This window comes from Bombina bombina, chromosome 4, assembly GCF_027579735.1.
Source record: "Bombina bombina isolate aBomBom1 chromosome 4, aBomBom1.pri, whole genome shotgun sequence".
Taxonomy (NCBI): Eukaryota; Metazoa; Chordata; class Amphibia; order Anura; family Bombinatoridae; genus Bombina; species Bombina bombina.
In genome coordinates this window covers 868,076,086-868,097,709 of record NC_069502.1, presented here as the reverse complement: position 1 = coordinate 868,097,709, position 21,624 = coordinate 868,076,086, and the positions used below count along the sequence as shown (strand labels likewise).

The 21,624-nt window shown below is 37.8% G+C and overlaps 1 protein-coding gene across 3 annotated transcripts in view; it reads left to right on the top strand.

The window, feature by feature from the left end:
• Window positions 1-18,410, top strand: part of LOC128657353 (zinc finger protein with KRAB and SCAN domains 3-like) — an 86,892-nt gene extending 68,482 nt beyond the window's left edge. For 2 of the 3 annotated variants that reach the window (XM_053711668.1, XM_053711667.1), the window contains exon 10: window positions 17,188-18,410. In XM_053711668.1, the coding sequence (XP_053567643.1) occupies window positions 17,188-17,690 (503 nt within the window). In that variant the 3' untranslated portion in view covers window positions 17,691-18,410. Of the gene's footprint in view, window positions 1-15,273; window positions 15,362-17,187 lie in introns of all 3 variants that reach the window. The other variant, XM_053711669.1, reaches the window with a different exon arrangement.
• Window positions 18,411-21,624: the final 3,214 nt, after the last annotated feature.

The window sequence follows — 21,624 nt, the reverse complement described above, 5'->3', positions numbered from 1 at the left end:
GACAGAGATCCCCAGACAGCCTCCCAACCTAAAAGGAACAGTTTTTGGAATATCTTGCAATATGTAATAGAAAAACAACATATAAAGCAAAGTTATCAAATTCCTTAAATGACAGTTTCAGGAATGGGAAAAAATGCAAACAGAACAAGCCTCTAGAAACCAGAAGCAACTAAAAAGTGAGACTTAAATAATGTAAAAAACTAAATTTATGCTTACCTGATAAATTTATTTCTCTTGTGGTGTATCCAGTCCACGGGTTCATCCATTACTTGTGGGATATTCTCCTTCCCAACAGGAAGCTGCAAGAGGACACCCACAGCAGAGCTGTCTATATAGCTCCTCCCCTAACTGCCACCCCCAGTCATTCGACCGAAGACAAGCAAGAAAAAAAGGAGAAACTATAGGGTGCAGTGGTGACTGTAGTTTAAAAATAAAAAACACCTGCCTTAAAATGACAGGGCGGGCCGTGGACTGGATACACCACAAGAGAAATAAATTTATCAGGTAAGCATAAATTTTGTTTTCTCTTGTAAAGGTGTATCCAGTCCACGGGTTCATCCATTACTTGTGGGATACCAATACCAAAGCTTTAGGACACTGATGAAGGGAGGGACAAGGCAGGCACTTAAACGGAAGGCACCACTGCCTGTAAGACCTTTCTCCCAAAAATAGCCTCCAAAGAAGCAAAAGTATAAAATTTATAGAATTTCGAAAAGGTATGAAGCGAAGACCAAGTCGCCGCCTTACAAATCTGTTCAACAGAGGCCTCATGTTTAAAAGCCCATGAGGAAGCTACTGCTCTAGTAGAATGAGCTGTAATTCTTTCAGGAGGCTGCTGGCCAGCAGTCTCATAAGCTAAGCGGATTATACTTCTTAACCAAAAAGAAAGAGAAGTTGCTGAAGCCTTATGGCCTCTCCTCTGTCCAGAGTAGACAACAAACAATGCAGATGTTTGACGAAAATCTTTAGTAGTTTGTAAATAAAACTTTAAAGCACGAACCACATTAAGATTGTGTAATAGACGTTCCTTCTTTGAAGAAGGATTAGGACATAGTGAAGGAACAACAATCTCCTGATTGATATTCTTATTAGATACCACCTTAGGAAGAAACCCAGGTTTGGTACGTAACACTACCTTATCTGCATGGAAAATCAGATAAGGGGAATAACATTGTAAAGCAGATAACTCTGAAACTCTTCGAGCCGAGGAGATAGCTACTAAAAACAGAACTTTCCAAGATAAAAGCTTAATATCTATGGATTGCAAAGGTTCAAACGGAACCCCTTGAAGAACTTTAAGAACTAAATTTAAACTCCATGGCGGAGCAACAGGTTTAAACACAGGCTTGATTCTAACTAAAGCCTGACAAAACGCCTGAACGTTTGGAACCTCAGCCAGACGCTTGTGCAAAAGAATAGACAGAGCAGAAATCTGTCCCTTTAAGGAACTAGCTGACAATCCCTTCTCCAATCCTTCTTGGAGAAAAGATAATATCCTAGGAATCCTGACCTTACTCCATGAGTAACCCTTGGATTCACACCAGTGAAGATATTTACACCATATCTTATGATAGATCTTCCTGGTGACAGGCTTTCAAGCCTGAATTAAGGTATCAATGACCGATTCGGAAAAAACACGCTTTGATAGAATCAAGCGTTCAATCTCCAAGCAGTCAGACGTAGAGAAATTAGATTTGGATGTTTGAAAGGACCTTGAAGTAGAAGGTCCTACCTTAGCGGCAGAGTCCATGGTGGAAAAGATGACATGTCCACCAGATCTGCATACCAAGTCCTGCGTGGCCATGCAGGGGCTATTAAGATCACTGAAGCTCTCTCCTGCTTGATCTTGGCAATCAGACGAGGGAGCAGAGGAAACGGTGGAAACACATAAGCCAGGCTGAAGGACCAGGGCGCTGCTAGAGCATCTATCAGTGCTGCCTTGGGATCCCTGGACCCGTAACAAGGAAGCTTGGCGTTCTGACCAGACGCCATGATATCCAGTTCTGGTTTGCCCCATAGTTGAATCAACTGGACAAATACCTCCGGATGGAGCTCCCACTCCCCCGGATGAAAAGTCTGCCGACTTAGAAAATCCGCCTCCCAGTTCTCTACTCCTGGGATATGGATAGCTGAGAGATGGAAAGAGTGAACCTCTACCCATAGAATTATCTTTGAAACCTCCAACATTGCCAGAGGGCTCCTTGTTCCCCCCTGATGGTTGATATAGGCTACAGTCGTGATGTTGTCCGACTGAAATCTGATGAACCTGACCGCAGCTAGCTGAGGCCAAGCCTGAAGAGCATTGAATATCGCTCTTAGTTCCAGAATGTTTATCGGAAGGAGGGCCTCCTCATGAGTCCACGAACCCTGAAGCCTTCAGGGAGTTCCAGACTGCACCCCAGCCCAGAAGGCTGGCATCTGTCCCAAGATAGCCACCAGAGAAGAGAATCCCTGGTCTCTTGATCCAGATTTAGTAGAGGGGACAAATATGTGTAATCCCCATTCCACTGATTGAGCATGCAAAGTTGCAGTGGTCTGAGATGTAGGCGGGCAAGCGGAACTATGTCCATTGCCGCTACCATTAATCCGTTTACCTCCATACACTGAGCCACTGACGGATGGGAAGTGGAATAAAGAGCACGGCAGGAAGTTAGAAGTTTTGACAACCTAACCTCTGTCAGATAAATCTTCATTTCTACTGAGTCTATCAGAGTTCCTAGGAAGGAAACTCTTGTGAGAGGGGAGAGAGAACTCTTTCCTTCGTTCACTTTCCACCCGTGAGACCTCAGGAATGCCAGAACAATGTCCGTATGGGACCTGGCGATTTGAAAAGTCGACGCCTGTATCAGGATGTCGTCTAGGTAAGGGGCCACTGCTATACCCTGCGGCCTTAGAACCGCCAGAAGGGACCCTAGAACCTTCGTAAAGATTCTTGGTGCCGTGGCTAACCGGAAGGGAAGAGCCACAAACTGGTAATGCCTGTCTAGGAAGGCGAACCTGAGAAACTGATGATGATCCCTGTGTATCAGAATGTGTAGATAAGCATCCTTTAAATCCACGGTAGTCATATATTGACCCTCCTGGATCATAGGTAGGATGGTTCGAATAGTCTCCATCTTGAAGGATGGGGCCCTGAGAAATTTGTTTAGGATCTTGAGATTCAAGATTGGTCTGAAAGTTCCCTCTTTCTTGGGAACTATAAACAGATTTGAATAGAAGCCCTGCCCCTGTTCCTCCTTTGGAACTGGGTGGATCACTCCCATAACTAGTAGGTCTTGAACGCAATGTAAGAATGCCTCTCTCTTTATCTGGTTTGCAGATAATTGTGAGAGATGAAATCTCCCCTTTGGAGATGAAGCTTTGAAATCCAGAAGATATCCCTGCGAAACAAACAATCTCCAGAGCCCAGGGATCCTGGACATCTCTTGTCCAAGCCTGGGCGAAGAGAGAAAGTCTGCCCCCCACTAGATCCGGTCCCGGATCGGGGGCTACTCCTTCATGCTACCTTTTAGGAAGTAGCAGGCTTTTTGGCCTGTTTCCCCTTGTTCCAAGCCTGGTTAGGTCTCCAGACTGGCTTGGACTGGGCAAAATTTCCCTCTTGTTTTGTATTAGAGGAAGATGAAGCTGCGCCACTCTTGAAGTTTCGAAAGGAACGAAAATTAGTCTGTTTGGTCCTAAACTTGTTGGACCTATCCTGGGGAAGGGCTTGGCCTTTTCCTCCAGTAATATCAAAAATGATCTCCTTCAGTCCAGGCCCAAATAGTGTCTGCCCTTTGAAGGGGATATTGAGAAGTTTAGACTTTGAAGTGACATCAGCTGACCAGGATTTAAGCCATAGCGCCCTACACGCCTGAATGGCAAAACCTGAATTTTTAGCCGTTAGCTTGGTTAAATGAAAAACGGCGTCAGAAATAAATGAATTGGCTAACTTAAGAGCTTTAAGCCTGTCAAGGATATCATTCAACTGGGTTTCTACCTGTAGAGCCTCCTCCAGAGACTCGAACCAGAAAGCCGCTGCAGCAGTGACTGGGGCAATGCATGCAAGAGGCTGGAGAATAAAACCTTGTTGTATACAGATTTTCTTAAGGAAACCCTCTAATTTCTTATCCATAGGATCTAGGAAAGCACAACTGTCCTCGACAGGAATAGTTGTACGCTTAGCTAGGGTAGAGACTGCGCCCTCCACCTTAGCGACCGTCTGCCACGAGTCCCGGGTAGCAGCATCTATAGGAAACATATTTTTAAAAGCAGGAGGGGGAGAGAACGGAACACCTGGTCTATCCCATTCCTTAGTAATAATTTCTGAAAACCTCTTAGGGATTGGAAAAACGTCAGAGTAAACAGGCACTGCAAAGTATTTGTCCATTTTACACAATTTCTCTGGGACTACAATGGTGTCACAGTCATCCAGAGTCGCTAAAACCTCCATGAGCAACACACGGAGGTGTTCAAGCTTAAATTTAAATGCTGTCATTTCAGAGTCAGAGTGAAGTAACGCCTTCCCTGAATCAGAGAAGTCACCCACAGATAGAAGCTCTCCTGCTTCAACTTCTGCACATTGTGAGGGTATATCAGACATAGCTACTGAAGCGTCAGAGAGCTCTGTATTTGTTCTAACCCCAGAGCTGTCTCGCTTTCCTTGTAACCCTGGCAGTTTGGACAATACCTCTGTGAGGGTATGATTCATAACTGCCGCCATGTCTTGTAAAGTAAACACATTGGAAGCGCTAGATGTACTTGGCGTCCCTTGAGCGGGAGTTATAGGTTCTGACAAGTGGGGAGAGCTAGATGGCATAACCTCCCTTTTGTCAGTCTCAGAAACCTCAGGTGATAAATCTTTAAAAGCCATAATATGATCTTTATAACTTATAGAAAGGTCAGTGCATTTGGTACACATTCTAAGAGGGGGTTCCACAATGGCTTCTAAACATAATGAACAATGAGTTTCCTCTATGTCAGACATGTTTAACAGACTAGTAATGAGACCAGCAAGCTTGGAAAACACTTTAATAAATGTGAAAAACGCAATATAAAAACGGTGCTGTGCCTTTAAGAGAAAAAAACTACCACATAAACTGCAAAACAGTGATAAAAAGTAGTAAACTCTACGAAATTTTTACAGTGTGTATAAGGGACTAAAGCAGCATTGCACCCACTTGCAAATGGATGATTAACCCCTCAGGCCCAAAAACGAATTAGAAAAACATTAAAACTGCTAACAAACAGTCAAACACACTGCCACAGCTGTGCTGTGGCTCCTACCTGCCCTTAAAAACGATTTTTGCAGGAACAAAACCCTCTATAGATGTCCTATAAGCCAGAGGACTCCTTCAGGGAAGCTGGCTGTCTTAGACTGAAAATCAACTGCACATTTAGAGCTTGAAAATAGGCCCCTCCCACCATGCACTCAATGTCAGAGGGCCTTAAAAAAGTACTCCTAGGAGTAATCTAACAAGCCATGTGGAAAACTAGGCCCCAAATAAAGATTTATCACCCTCAGAGAAAAAACGTTTTTATTTTTATAAATCATGCAAACGTTTTTACACTAAGTAATATAAGTATTAACATGAATATTACCCTTATTTGCAAGCATGATCCCAGTTGTTGTTAAATCACTGTATCAGGCTTACCTTAAATATACCAGGCACTGTCAGCATTTTCTAGACCTTATCTCTCTAGAAAAAAATATACTGAACATACCTCAAAGCAGGCAATCTGCAGACCGTCCCCCCAACTGAAGTTTTCTTTCCATACTCTTCAGTTATGTGTGAGAACAGCAATGGACCTTAGTTACAAACTGCTAAGATCATCAAAACCTCCAGGCAGAATTCTTCTTCCAATTTCTGCCTGAGAGTAAAAACAGTACAACGCCGGTACCGTTTAAAAATAAACTTTTGATTGAAGGTAAAAACTACACTAAGTCACCACATCTCTCTTGATACTACCTTTCTTGTCGAGAGCTGCAAGAGAATGACTGGGGGTGGCAGTTGTGGGAGGAGCTGTATAGACAGCTCAGCTGTGGGTGTCCTCTTGCAGCTTCCTGTTGGGAAGGAGAATATCCCACAAGTAATGGATGAACCCGTGGACTGGATACACCTTTACAAGAGAAAAACTGGCGCCAAGTATGACGCCCACATATTTTTTGGCGCCAAAAAAGTCTAATAAACACGAGAGTCAAAAATGACGCAACTACGTGAAAACTTCCGGCGTCAACTACGACGCCGGAAATGACGTCATTGACGTCAGACAAACGTCAATCTCGCGCCAAAAATGACGCAATCAATTTTAGCATTTTTTGCACCCGCGAGCCTAACAGCCTGCAATTTAAAGGAAAAAAGTCAATTGAAAATTTTAGGTAAGAAAAATATTTCATTCATATGCATTTTCACAAAAAATGAAACTGACAGTCTTAAAGAAGGAAAATAAACTGATTGACCTGAATCATGGCAAATATAAGTATAAAACATATATTTAGAACTTTACATATAAAGTGCCAAACTATAGCTGAGAGTGTCATAAATAAAATAAGACTTACTTACCCAAAGACACTCATCTACATAAAGTAGATAGCCAAACCAGTACTGAAACGAGAATCAGTAGAGGTAATGGTATATAAGAGTATAGCGTCGATCTGAAAAGGGAGGTAGGAGAAGAAATCTCTACGACCGATAACAGAGAACCTATGAAATAGATCCCCTAGAGGAAGACCATGGTATTCAAATAGGCAATACTCTCTTCACATCCCTCTGACATTCACTGCACTCTGAGAGGAAAACCGGGCTTCAGCCTGTTGCGAATCGCATGTCAACGTAGAAATCTAGCACAAACTTACTTCACCACCTCCATGGGAGGCAAAGTTTGTAAAATTGAATTGTGGGTGTGGTGAGGGGTATATTTATAGGCATTTTGAGGTTTGGGAAACTTTGCCCCTCCTGGTAGGAATGTATATCCCATACGTCACTAGCTCATGGACTCTTGCCAATTACATGAAAGAAACATACTTACCAAAAGACACCCATCCACATATAGCAGATAACCAAACCAGTACTGAAACAGTTATCAGTAGAGGTAATGGAATATGAGAGTATATCATCAATCTGAATAAGGGAGGTAGGAGATGAATCTCTACGACCGATAACAGAGAACCTATGAAATAGATCTGCCGTGAGGTAAACCATTGCATTCAATAGGCGATACTCCCTTCACAACCCTCTGACATTCGCTGTACTCTGAGAGGAATCAAGCTTCAAAATGCTGAGAAGCGCATAACGTAGAATCTAAGCATAAACTTTCTTCACCACCTCCTTAGGAGGCAAAGTTTGTAAAACTAAATTGTGGGTGTGGTGAGGGGTATATTTATAGGCATTTTGAGGTTTGGGAAACTTTGCCCCTCCTGGTAGGATTGTATATCCCATACGTCACTAGCTCATGGACTCTTGCCAATTACATTAAAGAAAATGCCAACCAGAGCAAGCAAAGAAAATCCTAGTGGATAAGGATGAGCAGGTATAGATCCAAATACAAATAGTTTCAATTTGAGACCAAGTACCCTAATAATACAGTCTACAATTCTTAAGCCAAAAATAATAAAGAAAAGACCCTTATTTCTTGGCAAAAAAAACCCTGTTTCAGCCCTGAGACAAAAATAGGGACAACCAAAACAATGTCCTTCAGCCCTAGACTTAAAATCAGCCACCTCAACAGGAGTCTCCTTTTAAAACAAGCAGCCATAGCTGGATTAAAAATTATAACCTTCAGTTTCCAAGCTTACTTAGATAACTCCTGCATCATGGAACTCTTCGCAAAAAGGTTCAGGTTAGCTGATCAATTAGGCGAAAATTGCTTCTTACGAAATTAAAAATTCCTAATCTCCTGAAAGGCAAAGGAATGAATCTAAGTTCGTATTTACTTCATACTGAAATATATAAATTTATGCCCAAAAATAAAGTTTTATATAACCAGAAACACTTGCATATACTATACAATATGTACAAATTTAGTATGAGATTTAGCCTGACTGTTTAGACAAGCATTATATAAATAGATATAATGCAGATACTGATATAAACTGGATCAGAAAAGCAGAGACTATATTTACTAAAACACTTACAAAGCAAAAAAAACACATAGTATGTAGCAATTCAAAATATATATGGTAAAAAATTCAGCACACAAATTATTCAGACATATCTCAGCAACCACACGGATGACGGCCGTTTCGCCATATCTTTTTCAAAGGCGCAACTGGCCTCATTAGCCTACATGTTTAAATAGATTCATGAACCAATCACAGTATCTCTAATACAAACCCACCTGGTGTGCAATTACTATTAACCCCCCCCCCCCCAAAAAAAAAACAAAAAAACACATTTTAATTCATAGCATTAATTCATAATCATTATGCAAATCTGTTTATCAGGATGGTATAAACTACAATCCATGTAGTAATTTGTTATACAATAAACATAATTACATTAATATCATGTGGCACATTCACTTATATTTACCACATAGCATTAATTATGGCATATTCACTACAAAAAGCTGGATGTAATTATCCTGCTGTAAAGGAGATATTACTACTATTTACAGTGCTAGTAATGATGCATTATTCTTATGTTCAGTAGATCAGGTGGGAGAGTATATGTATGACATCACACCCAATGGAAGGCAATATGTCTTTCTGCATCAGAGTAACAATATGCCCCTTCTGTGCACTTTGCAACAAAATCAATTAACTACAATTCATGTATGTTTCCGAGAGTCAAGGAAGAGCAAGTTACCATTATCCATATCTTAGCATGTTACCCCTCTAAGTTGTCAGTTGACCGCTATAATGGAATAGATTATAATTTAGAATATTGACATTAATTTTAAAGATGTATTATGCACATCTATTAAGTAATAATATAGACTACAGTATTTATAGTAAACTTGTGTAACATGTTATGGTGTTATATCACAGCACCAGTATTTCCAATAGTAATGTCATCTCATATCACTTTTTATACAGGGGAAACGATAGGAAGCGTATCCACCTAGTATCACAGCCAATTGTGCTGATCTGTTCAGTTTATAGTAGTGATAGTATAGGCTGTTATATTTATCATAGTCTTATCTGAGGTATCAAGGTTACCTATATGACCCAGTCAGTGTTTCTAATAACAATGTTGTCTCATACCACTAAGTATACAAGGCAAAGGATATATACACTTCTCTAAAGATGACTAGCATCAACTTAATGGAGGATTTTACCAAGTGAGGATTTCACGAATGCTTAGCTGAAACGAAAAGTAATTTGATTAGAAAACATTCAGGATCAGTGTGGAACAAAAGTACTTATGACAAGTATCTTGCTAGACACATAATACCACATGGTTTAAGGGTAAGACTATTCCCCAGCTTTGTTTTTCATATTGAGGGATACAAATAAAAATGTAAATGTGCCCGAATACTCTGCTCAGAGATATTATAAGCAATATTGTGAAAGGGATTTTACTATTGAATTAGATCAAGAAATTAAAGAGTGGAATACTAAATTGAGTAAATTTGAGGGTTTTGGCACATTTAAATATGCTTACAAACAAATTAAAGAAGAACAAGATAAAAAGGAAGATGAGATGATTAGAACGAAATGTGATAAACGTAACAGAGATATTAGGGACTGTGAACAGGGCTGTGTCTTCACTTGAAGAGCTGCTTCCTCTTCTTAAGCAGAATCTTCTGCTGCTGAGGATACTGAACTTGATAGAAGAGTTAAGGATTTTTTAGGAACACAATCCACAAACACAAGAGAACAGGCCATAGAAACAGCACCTACACGGACAGATAGACCACTGAGAAAGAGGGGGAGATGAGGCTACAAAGGGAGCAACTCAGACAAGAGTTTGAATAGCAAAAGAGAAATGGGGCAAGAGACCCAAATGGTGAATTTTACTAATCTTGAGGTTATCAACTTATCAGACAATTTTTTTACTAAAAGTAAGTTACTTAAGTAAGTCTTAGAGGGCTTTCTTTTTTCACCTACATCTAGAATGGACACTTTTGAGGTAATAAAGGATCTATTTTTATTTGTCTGTAGTTTGGCCCTAAAGAAAATATTTTATAGAACAGAAGAAGCTCCAAGTGAGGAGCAGGTAATTCATGATTTAGTGGATCTACTTATTGAGAATTAAGATCCTAATCTTAATGTTCAAAGAATGGTTGAAATTGTTAACTACTAAATCAAAGTTCATGCCACAAATTAGTGAATACCCTGAATTGGAAGTGTTCATCAAATTGTTTAATAATGAAATTGTAGCAGTAAAAGACAATCCTTATTCTAACCTCTCTGCTGATGAATTGACAGCATCGAAACAAATGCAGGAAAGGCTTGATATAATAAGCCATCAGATAAGGGCGGCAATGTTGTATTATGGCCTACAGAAATGTATAAGAGGAAAGCATTAAGACAACTTAAGGATATTTTTCTTCAACAATACAATATATTTGTGCAAAATACTAGAGATGGCAACATTATTTCCAGCGGAGAGTTTAACTTGTTAAAAATTGCTACACTATATCTCCTACCGAAAGTTCACAAAAATAAGACAACCCCCCATGTCATACCATTGTTTCTGGGAATGGCAATCTGTGTGAAAAAGCTAGCAAATATTTGGACTTGAGATTGAGATCTATAGTGATAACCTTACCATCTTATGTAAGAGACACTATTGAAGTTTTGAATAGACTAGATGAGATCTGTATTGATACTAGTTACTTGTGACATTGAATCACTATACACCTCTATAAAAGTTGAATATGGCTGTGAGGTGGAACAGTTTTTTTTCTACAAATGCAGACAAATTCTGATGCTCAATGCAACGGTTTTCTAAATGAGTTAATGAATTTTGTACTGACACATAACTTTTTTGTTTTTGACGATACATTCTACCTCCAATTGAGGGGAATGGCCATGGGTACGGCATGCGCCCCCACCTACGCCAATATTTACTTGGGTTGGTGGGAGCATGAGGTTGTCTTCAATGACACCCTGATTAAGTACACAGATTATGTGCTACTATGGCTACGCTACATTGATGACCTGTTCATTTTATGAAGGGCGATGTAGCTTTATTAACCAAATTCTGAAAACCAATGATTTAAATCTTAAACCGACGGTAAATGCAAATCATGACAATCGAATTTTTGGATTTAAAGATCAAAAGGGGTCGTAATGGTAAACTTATTACGGATTTGTTTAGGAAAGAGACAGCCACAAATTCGCTATTGAGATTTGAGAGCAGCCACAAGTTTGCTACTAAAAAATCAATACCTGTTAGCTTAGTGTTAAATACACTAAAAAAAAAAAAAAGACTGCAGACTGAAAATGCTATATTAAACCCCACTGGCAGCGCTTGAGTACTCACCCCTTTCTAGCAATTAAATCTATGCAAACTGGATGAATTACATTCCTATAACACTACACAGCTTATATAGACTATTAGGGGGCCTCAGGAAAATTGAAAAAGACCAGGAAATTGAGGAGGAACGGGGCAAAAAGAAAATGGCAAAATAGCCAAACATTTTCTGTACTGAGCAAAATAAGCATTAAAACCCCATAAAAAACAAACAAATATACTCTACAAACTAGAGAGTGCACAACCAAACTTAATTGCACAAAAACACCATATAAAAAGAATGCAAGAACCTGCAAAATAGGCAAAAAAAAATGTGTCAAGAGTTAGTCCCCTGGCTATGTTGTACCTACAAATAGCCTCTGAGCAGTGTGTGTGTGCTAAGGTAAAGCAAAAATACCCCTCCACCAGCTATGCTATGCAGCAGTATCCAGAGGAGAATCCATTCAGTGCAGATACAGGTATCGCAGAAGAAATCTTGTAGGATTAGGCCCAGCTTGCAAGGAATCAGCATGATCTATGATAAATATAGAGCTCAGAGGAGAGGGTAACCCACATCAACTTCTACTAAAGCCAGCGACCAACAACAAAAATGCCTTAAAATTTAAAAATATTTATATTCCTCTGAGCTCTCTCAGCCTGTTTGCTTAGCAGACTGAATATACTGTAAGTGCTAAATAAGTTAGCACAAAGCTGGCCAAGGGCATTTCCTATTACTATGAAACACAGATGCCCCCCAAACATAACTTACCTAAAAAAACTTTTAACCTAGTACTGAGAAAGTTATCAATAGAAGGTTTCAAGCACATCCTGGATTAAAAGCCAAATTAGTACACAGGATTTTCCAGCATTAAATATTAAAAAAAGAATATATCCGTTTTAAATAAAAAGGCTAATGATAAACTTAATGCTGAATACTCCAATTCGCCCCTAATGACAAAATCAGTACTGAAGAGGGGAACTCCAGGGTCCTGACCAGGAACCCCTAAAATAAAATACCAAACAATCTTGCATAACTTCATTCTTCACCTACCTCTAGTGGAGGCAAAGACAAGACTGATTACTGTAGAAGTGGGAGGGTTTATATAGAGCACTAAAGGTTTTGGAATCTTTGCCTCCTCCAAGTGGCAGGAAAGGTAATTTCTAGGAGTAATTGATCATGGACTCATCACCTATATGAATGAAATATATGCTTTTGTAAGAGGTCCTCTCTGGGTCTGGGTACCACTTGACACTCATCCGTATTCTGCACGTCACCCTTCACCTGGAACAGTGTGTTTCACCCTTGCAACATATCTCAGAGAACAGGAATGAGACACAGACAGGAAGTAAAGTGTAAAATCGGTTTTGTTTAATATTAGCAGTGCTGTGTTTATATAGTAATCATTGCATACATACTTAATAGACACAGAGGGGCTTCATACACTCCCCATTATTGCAATATAATTAGTGGAAAGTTATCTGAGAAACAAGATTGTTAATGGAAAGTGTAAGAAATCGTGAAGCATAAACCTTGGGTACAGAGATAATAAAGTTATGTGGTGGGAGCATGTTCATGGAAGAAGGTGCTCAGCTACACATAGTTACAAGATAGAGATGTTTTTCTTTAACAGCACACATCAAGAGATTTTGTTCAACAGCATAATAAAAGGTCAGTATTAGGTCAGAATGGCTGGGAAGATACAAAATGAAGGAATAGAGACAAGATGGAAACTGGTTGGGTATATATATTCTGACCGCTTTATTAAATTGTCTGCTTTTTATCTTTTAACCGAGATTATAACTAGAAGCAAACCTGGAATTGCAAGGGCTAGATTAACATCAGCATTGTTTAGAAAAAGGGCTCCGACACCTGGGAAAATGCTTTGATTTTGCTCTCTGGAATATCAAGGGATTAAATCACTGCTTTGCATGTGGTTTACAGCTGTGATTTGATTCCTTGATTATCTAGGTGGGTAAGGGCAAGCAGGAGTTAGATCACTGTTGTGGGATGTACTGAGCAACCAATTTGTAATTTGTTGTTGGCTATGAGTTGTATAGGGATTGCAAAATCTAGGTTACAGATGGTACAGACGGCTTAGCTGGAAAAAGTCAATATGTGATATTTGTTATATAGTATTGTTTTACCTTTTAAAGATTTAAAATTTTGCAGAGATCGTTACACAGTTAAATGTTCCCATAAATCATTTGTTTTTAGCAATAAAGGATTAACTCATCATGTGACCACTCCAGAATTACTGACTTGTGAATTATTGGGCTGCCTCTTTTTTTGAGCCCTATACAGAAAAGAACAGTCATTTATATGTAATTAAGAGAACATCTCTGCGGTATTACTCTAGCCCAGACAGTGTACCATAAATTTATCTTCATTTAAAATGTGTTCCTAATGATCCATTTTACCTGGAGTGTATTAAGTTTGTTTACAAATCGCTCATTTACAATTATTTCTGCATTTAAATTGGCTGATTTTGCCTATCGTATCCTCACCTAAAAGGAAAATGTAAATACTTATGTATTGGTTTTAGAAAAGCAAATCATATCTGGCAGAATAAATTATACTCCAGTGGGGTTTAGAAGAGGTAGGTAATAAAATGTTCATTTTCAATTGCTCTCTTAGTATCAGGCTTCGGTATCCAGAGACAAGAAAAGGACACGTGTGTGAGTATAGAAAGTGATATGGACTCTTTTTCTAATGTGTTGGGCTGTGATTTAAAAGAACAGACAGCTATTTCATATACAAAAATAAACCCAAAAGAGCATTTTTTTTCATACATTTTATACTCTGCTGCCGGCATAACAGGTCTATGGAAACCCAATTTCCATAGAAACAATTTTACAGTACATTTCATGCTTGCAACCCAGAGCTGATTGGTGAGTAATTCATGAGAGTGGGCTTTTGGAGGGAGTGAGTTTATATAGGGGCAATAGAATTCTGCAAAGTTTTTTTTAATTCAGGATTTTTTTTAATTAATGTTCATGCCTCTTTATAAATTTTTGATCATAACCTTAGAAAACTTACATTAATCTACACTAAAATGCACATTTTCTAGAAATCCAACAGCATGTAATGAAGAGTGAAAATAAATGTTACAAAATCAATGAGGCATTATGACTGGAAAAATCTTTAAAAAAGCTAATTTTGTGCACACAAGCAATAGTTATAAGATGTAGTTTTGTGACTAAAGTCATTTTATTACTGAAATGTGAACATCACTTTAAAAGTATTAAATATGTTTTAATTATACTACAAAAAAACAACTTAAAAGCAGAATAAATTCAATAGATTTTTATTTGCATATGTTCACTTTATAATTATTTTAAACATTTACTTTTTTATACAAAATGTATAATATGATGTTTAGAAAATTACAGGTAAAGAACATGGTATAAAGGCAACAATATAAAAAATAAAAATGCTGAATGCTTTGTGCACACAACCAATAACTATGAAGAGTAGTTTTGAAACTGAAATAAAGGAATTATATTAACTATATTCATGTAAACAAGATTATAAATTCAAATCATAGTTTAATGATCATATCATACTAATCTAATAAGATTATATGAGGAAGTAAGTAAAAATATATATAGAGGGGAATCGGTTGATGTTGGATTTTGCAAAGGCGTTTGATACAGTGCCACATGAAAGATTAATGTACAAAATTAAGGGATTGGGTATGGCTGAAAATGTTAGCTCATGGATAAAATACTGGATAAAAGACAGGGAGCAATCAGTAGTAGTAAATAGATCATACTGAAATTGGTACTGAAGGTAATAAGTAGAGTCCCCCAGGATCAGTACTGGGCCCTGTTCTTTTTAATACTTTTATTAATGACGTGGAGCAAGGATTAAATAGTAACATCTTTATTTTTGCAGATGATACAAAGTTGTGTAAGGTCATTAGGTCATTGCAGGATGAAATTTCTTTACAAAGGGGATCTACAAAAATTAGAAGAATGGGCAGGTAAATGGAAAATTAGATTTAAAACTGTAAAAAGTAAAATTCTACATTTTTTAAGAATAAATAAGCAGGCAACCTATTATTTAAATGGCACTAGACTTAGCAAAACAGTGGAGGGAAGGTATTTGGGAGTACTTACAGATAACAAGCAAAAAATGGGTGCACAATGCAGGGCAGTGGCTTCTAAGGCTAATAATATACTAGTATGTATTAAAAGAAACATTGATGCAAGGGAAGAAAGCATAATTCTGTCACTACATAAATCCTTGGTAAGACCTCACCTTGATTATGGAGTGCAGTTCAGGGTACAAATCTCCAAAAAAAAACATTGCAGAGCTAGAAAAAGTTCAGAGAAAGGCAACAAAACTAATAAGGAGAATAGGGAATCTATACTATGAGGCGAGGTTAGCCAAACTGTGTTTGTTTTCACTAGAAAAAAGGGAACATGTGATGTGATATTACTTTATATAAATATATTCAAGACCTGTATAAAGAGTTGGTGAAAGCTCTTTTTATTCCAAGAAAATTGTTTGCGACAAGAGGTCACAATTAAAGGCTGGAGGAAAGGAGATTTAATCACTGTAAGAGCAATCATTAAGGGGAACACATTGCCTAAGGAGGTAGTGAATGCCAATACCTTAGATACATTTCTAGTTTAGAATCGGAATTCAGGGATATGATTGTTTGTGTTAAATGGGTCACCTTTTTAATGGAATTATTTAAGCTCAATAAGGAACTTCTTTATTGTAAATCAAATAGGATCTGTAGTACCTTTTTATAGGACTTCTGTATTCTTTCAACATGTCTACTATGTTTCTACGTTACTATGTATTACTAAAATGGTCTGTGAACACAACTTTAAAAGCTCTAAATACAATTAAGAAAAATATTAAAAACATTACAAGAGTAATTTCTATTTATTATATGGCATGCTGGGGCATCCTTAAAATGTTTCCCTAATGTACAAAAACTGGCTTTAAGCACTAGCATGGAGGCTGGGGATAGGTGTAAGGGTCATAACCAGTCCCTTAACCTTGTAGTAGACACAGAACAGTTAAAGGGACAGTGAACCCAATTTTTTTTTCTTTTGTGATTCAGATAGATCATGCAATTTTAAGCAACTTTCTAATTTACTCCTATTATCAATTTTTCTCCGTTCTCTTGCTATCTTTATTTGAAATAAAAGCCATCTAAGCTTTTTTGCGTTAAGAACTCTGGACAGCACTTTTTGATTGGTGGATTAATGTTTTCCACCAATCAGCAAGGACAACCCAGGTTGTTCACCAAAAATGGGCCGACATCTAAACTTAGATTCTTGCATTTCAAATAAAGATACCAAGAGAATAAAGAAAATTTGATAATAGGAGTAAATTAGAAAGTTGCTTAAAATTTCATGCTCTATCTGAATCATGAAAGAAAAAAATCGGGTTCAGTGTCCCTTTAAAGTGTTCTTAAAGGGACACTCAAGTCAAAATAAACTTTTTATGATTCAGAAAGAGCATGCCGTTTTTAGACACTTTCCAATTTACTTCCGTTATCAAATTTTGAACAGTCGTTTTATAATCACACTTTTTGGGGAACAAGCTCCTACTGAGCATGTGCACAAGCTCGGAGGGTATACATATTCTAATCTGTGATTGGCTGATGTCAGTCACATGATACAGAGGGCCAGAAAAATCTACTGCTTAATTGAAATTTTGAGTAAGTGCTTTTGCATTGTCTTTTTATTATGTACTTGTTTATGTGTAATTTCAATGCATTGACCAGTCCTTTAAAATAATTATGTCATTAATAAATAGCATCAATACCATTGTATTTCTTGTTAACAGGTGAATTCACAACCTGCAATAATCCTAGTCCGGGTCAGAGTGCTGAGGTTTATTTCAATATTCTTCAAAATCAAAGAAGCCACATGGGACATTTTTGTTCTGAATGTGGGAAATGTTTTACCTGGAAATCACAACTTCGTAATCATCAGAAAATTCATACAGGAAAGAAAGCATTTTCATGTTCGAAGTGTGGGAAATGTTTTACTCAAAAGTCAAATCTTCTTGCTCATCAGAAAATTCATACAGGGAAGAAAGAATTTGTGTGTTCGGAATGTGGGAAATGTTTTACTCAGAAACCACATCTCATTAGGCATCAGAAAAGTCATACAGGGGAGAAAGAATTTTTATGTTCTGAATGTGGGAAATGTTTTACCTTGAAATCAACTCTTAATAATCATATGAAAATTCATACAGGGGAGAAAGAGTTTTCCTGTTCTAAATGTGGGAAATGTTTTACGCAACAAGCAACTCTTATAAATCATCAGAAAGTTCATATTAAATAAAATCAGAGTTTAACCTCTGAAGCGCAGAAACTGACACATGATTGTCATCCACACAATGTCTAGTGTGCTGATGATGACTACATGTTGTCCTCTGGGGGCACACTTTTAGGTCTGAGGACCCATTTGCACCGCAAGCAGTTATCACTGGGGTATCCAAGGTCCCTATATAGGTTTAAGTAGCCAGGTGGTCACTTGTTGTAAATAAAATGTGCATTTACTGTAGTAGAGGTTTATGGAAGGAAGACCCCCCCATGTGCAGATCAAAGTTATATAAATATACCTAAAGGCCCTTATTTATATACTGATAAACCCTTTTATAAAATGTAGGTACTGTTGAGGACATTATAGTCAGGTATTAATTGAGGTGACAGTGTTTTCCTTAGCTAGTATTTAAAATTGACCAGGTGTTTAGGTTACAGGGTGAGCTGCTATTTTAACATCAAAAGTTCAAGAGGCCTCCAAAAGGCATTCTCTGGATTAGGATAGCCCCTGGCTGCATGAAATGCATTGTGCTGAAATAAAACAAAAAAAGTATTTATATTTTTTTTTTTACTTTTGTTTTTCAGTTGCCAATTTCTATAAAACAAAATGCTGAATAATTATCAGTTTCTGCTTATGTAAGACAGGTTATCTAATACAATTATAGATCCACAAAAGTTGACTATATAAATCTTGTACTGTATTGTTTACAACCTTGTTTATTAAAATTGTAATACAAAATATGTATTTTTACACCTTTTTTATATTTTAATTTCTCATTATAAAATATTAGTATATTTGAATCTGCTTGGTCTGCTGAAACCCCCCCCCCCCCCATAATTTATGCAAGAGTCCATGAGCTAGTGACGTATGGGATATACATTCCTACAAGGAGGGTGCAGAGTTTCCCAAACCTCAAAATGCCTATAAATACACCTCCTACATCACTCATTCCACAGTTTTAAAGAATAGCCAAGTAGTGAGGTGTAAAGGAGGAAAAAAACATACAAAAAGAGGAACTGGAAAAAATATTGTGCTTTTATGCAAAAAAAAAAAACATAACCACCACAAAAAAGGGTGGGTCTCATGGACTCTTGCCACTATGAAAGAAATTAATTTATCAGGCAAGTTCTTACATAAATTATGTTTTCTTTCATGTAAGTGGCAAAAGTCCATGAGAGTCACTAGTCCACAGAAGAGTCACTAGAGAGGGAGGTTTAAAATAACAGAAATTAAATCCAAACAATAATTAAGTTTTCCATATAAACTTCAAAAATACTTAAAACATAAGCAGTAGAATCAAACAGACAACTGCCTGAAGAACTTTTCTACCAAAGACTGCTTCAAAAGAAGCAAATACATAAAAATGGTCAATATTAGTAAAATGTATGCAAAGAATGCCAAGTTGCTGTTTTTGCAAATCTGATCAACCGAAGCTTCATTCTTAAAAGCCCCAAAAGAAACAACTGATCTAGTAGAATGAGCTGTAATTCTCTGAGGTGGAGACTAGAAGTCTTTTTGAAATCCAAAGAATGTAAAGATCTTTCCAGAGAATTCTTAGGATTAAGACACAAAGAAGGAACAATAATTTCCCTACTAATGTTGATAGAATTCGCAACCTTAGGAAGGAATTTAAATGAAGTCCGCAAAACAGCTTTATCTTGATGGACAAATCAGATAAGGAGGCTCACAAGAGCTGATAACTCAAACTCTTCTAGCAGAAGAGAGAGCCAAAAGAAACAACACTTTTCAAGAAAGTAGATTCATATCCAAAGAATGCATAGGCTCAAAAGAAAGCCTGCAAAATCCTTAAAACCAAATTAGGACTCCAAGGAGGAGAAATTAATTTAATAACAAGCTTGATCCGAACCAAAGCCTGAACAAAACAGCGAATATCAGGAAGTTTAGCAATCTTTCTATGAACTAACACAGAAAGAGCAGAGATTGGTCCCTTCAAAGTACTTGCAGACAAAACCTTATCCAAACTAGCCTGAAGAAATGATAAAATTCTAGGAATTCTAAAAGAATGCCAAGAGAATTTATGTAAAAAACACAATGAAATATAGGTTTTCCAAACCCGATAATAAATCTTTCTGTAACATAGTAATAACCACTGAGTCAGAGACACCTCTATGACTAAACACTAAGCGTTCAAATTCCATACCTTCAAATTTAACAATTTGAGATCCTGATGGAAAAACGGCCTTTGAGACAGAAAGTCTGGCCTTAGAGGAAGTGGCCAAGGCTGGCAACTGGACATCCAGACAAGATCCACATACCAAAACCTGTGAGTTCATGCTGGTGCTAGCAGAAACACATGAGACTATTACATTATGATCTTGGAGATAACCCTTGGAAGAAGAAACAAAGGCAGAAAAATGTAAGCAGGTTGAAGAAACAAGAAACTGCTAACTTATCCACCATCTCCGCCTGAGGATCCCTGAACCTGGAAAGGTATCTGGGAAATTACTTGTTTAGATGAGAGGCCATCAGAACTATTTCTGGAAGGCCCCATATCTGTACAATCTGAAAAACACATCTGAATGGAGAGACCACTCCTCTGGATGTAAAGTCTGGTGGCTGAGATAATCCACCTCCCAATATGAATCGCAGAAATTAGATAGGAGTTGAATTCCGCCCAAAAAAGTATTCAAGATACTTATTTTCATTGCTAAAGGACTGCGAGTCCTTCCCGGATGATTGACATATGCCACAGTTGTGATATTGTCTGTCTGAAAACTAATGAAATATTCTCTCTTAAAATTAAGGCCAAGCCTAAAGAGTTCTAAAAAAAGCATGGCGTTCTAAAATAATGAATGGTAACCTCGCCTCTTGAGGTTTCCAAACCCTTTGTGCTGTCAGCGAACCCCAGACAGCTCCCCAACCTTTAAGACTAGCATCCATAAGAATACAGTTCAGGAAGGACTAACAAAGAAGGCCCCCTGAATAATACGATGATGGTCTAACCACCAAGGCAGAGAGAGTTAAGTGTTGGGATTTATATGTATATCAACTGTGATACCTGAGAATAATCTCTGCACCAAAGATTCAGCATGCAAAGCTGCAAAGGACACAAAAGAAAATTAGCAAAGGGGATCGTGTCCAATGTTGCAGTCATGAAACCTAAAAACCTAAAAACTTCACTGCACATAGCCACTGAAGGGAATAATAGAGACTAAAGGTGTAGGCAGGCTAAAACTAATTTCATTCATCTCTTGACTGTTAAAGACAGAGTCATGGACACTGAATTTATCTGGAAACCTAAAAAGGTGATCCTTTCTTGAGGAATCACAAAACTCTTAGGTAAACTGATCCTTCAACCATGTCTTTGAAGAAACAACACTAGTTGATTTGTGCGACATTCTGCTAAATGAAAGGACTGAGCAAGTACCAAGATAGAGTCCAAATAAGGAAAACACCGCAATACCCTGCTCTCTGATTACAGATAGAAGGGCACCGAGAACCTTCAAAAAGATTCTTGGAGCGGTCGCTAGACCAAATGGAAAAGCGACAAATTGGTAAAGCTTGCCTAGAAAAAGATTCTCAGAAACCGATAGTGGTCTGAAAGAATTGGAATCCGAGGATAAGCGTCCTGTACAACTATTGTGAACACGTAATGACCTTGCTGAACAAAAGGCATAATAGTCCTTATAGTCGCCATCTTGAAAGTTGGGACACTCAAACGATTTAAAGTTTTCAGATCCAAGATTGGTCTGAATGCATCTTCCTTCTTTGGGGCAAAGAATAGATTTGAATAGAAATTTAAACCCTATTCCTGCTGAGGAACTGGTACAAACATCCCTGAAAAAAATTCCAGTTCTGAAATATATTTCAGAAAAAACCTGAACCTTCACAGAGTGTATTGAAACATGAGAAAGAATCCTCCCATAGAAGGTCTCATTCTAAAAATTTAGTCAGAACCCTAAGAATAATATTCTATAGACTTTGGACTGAA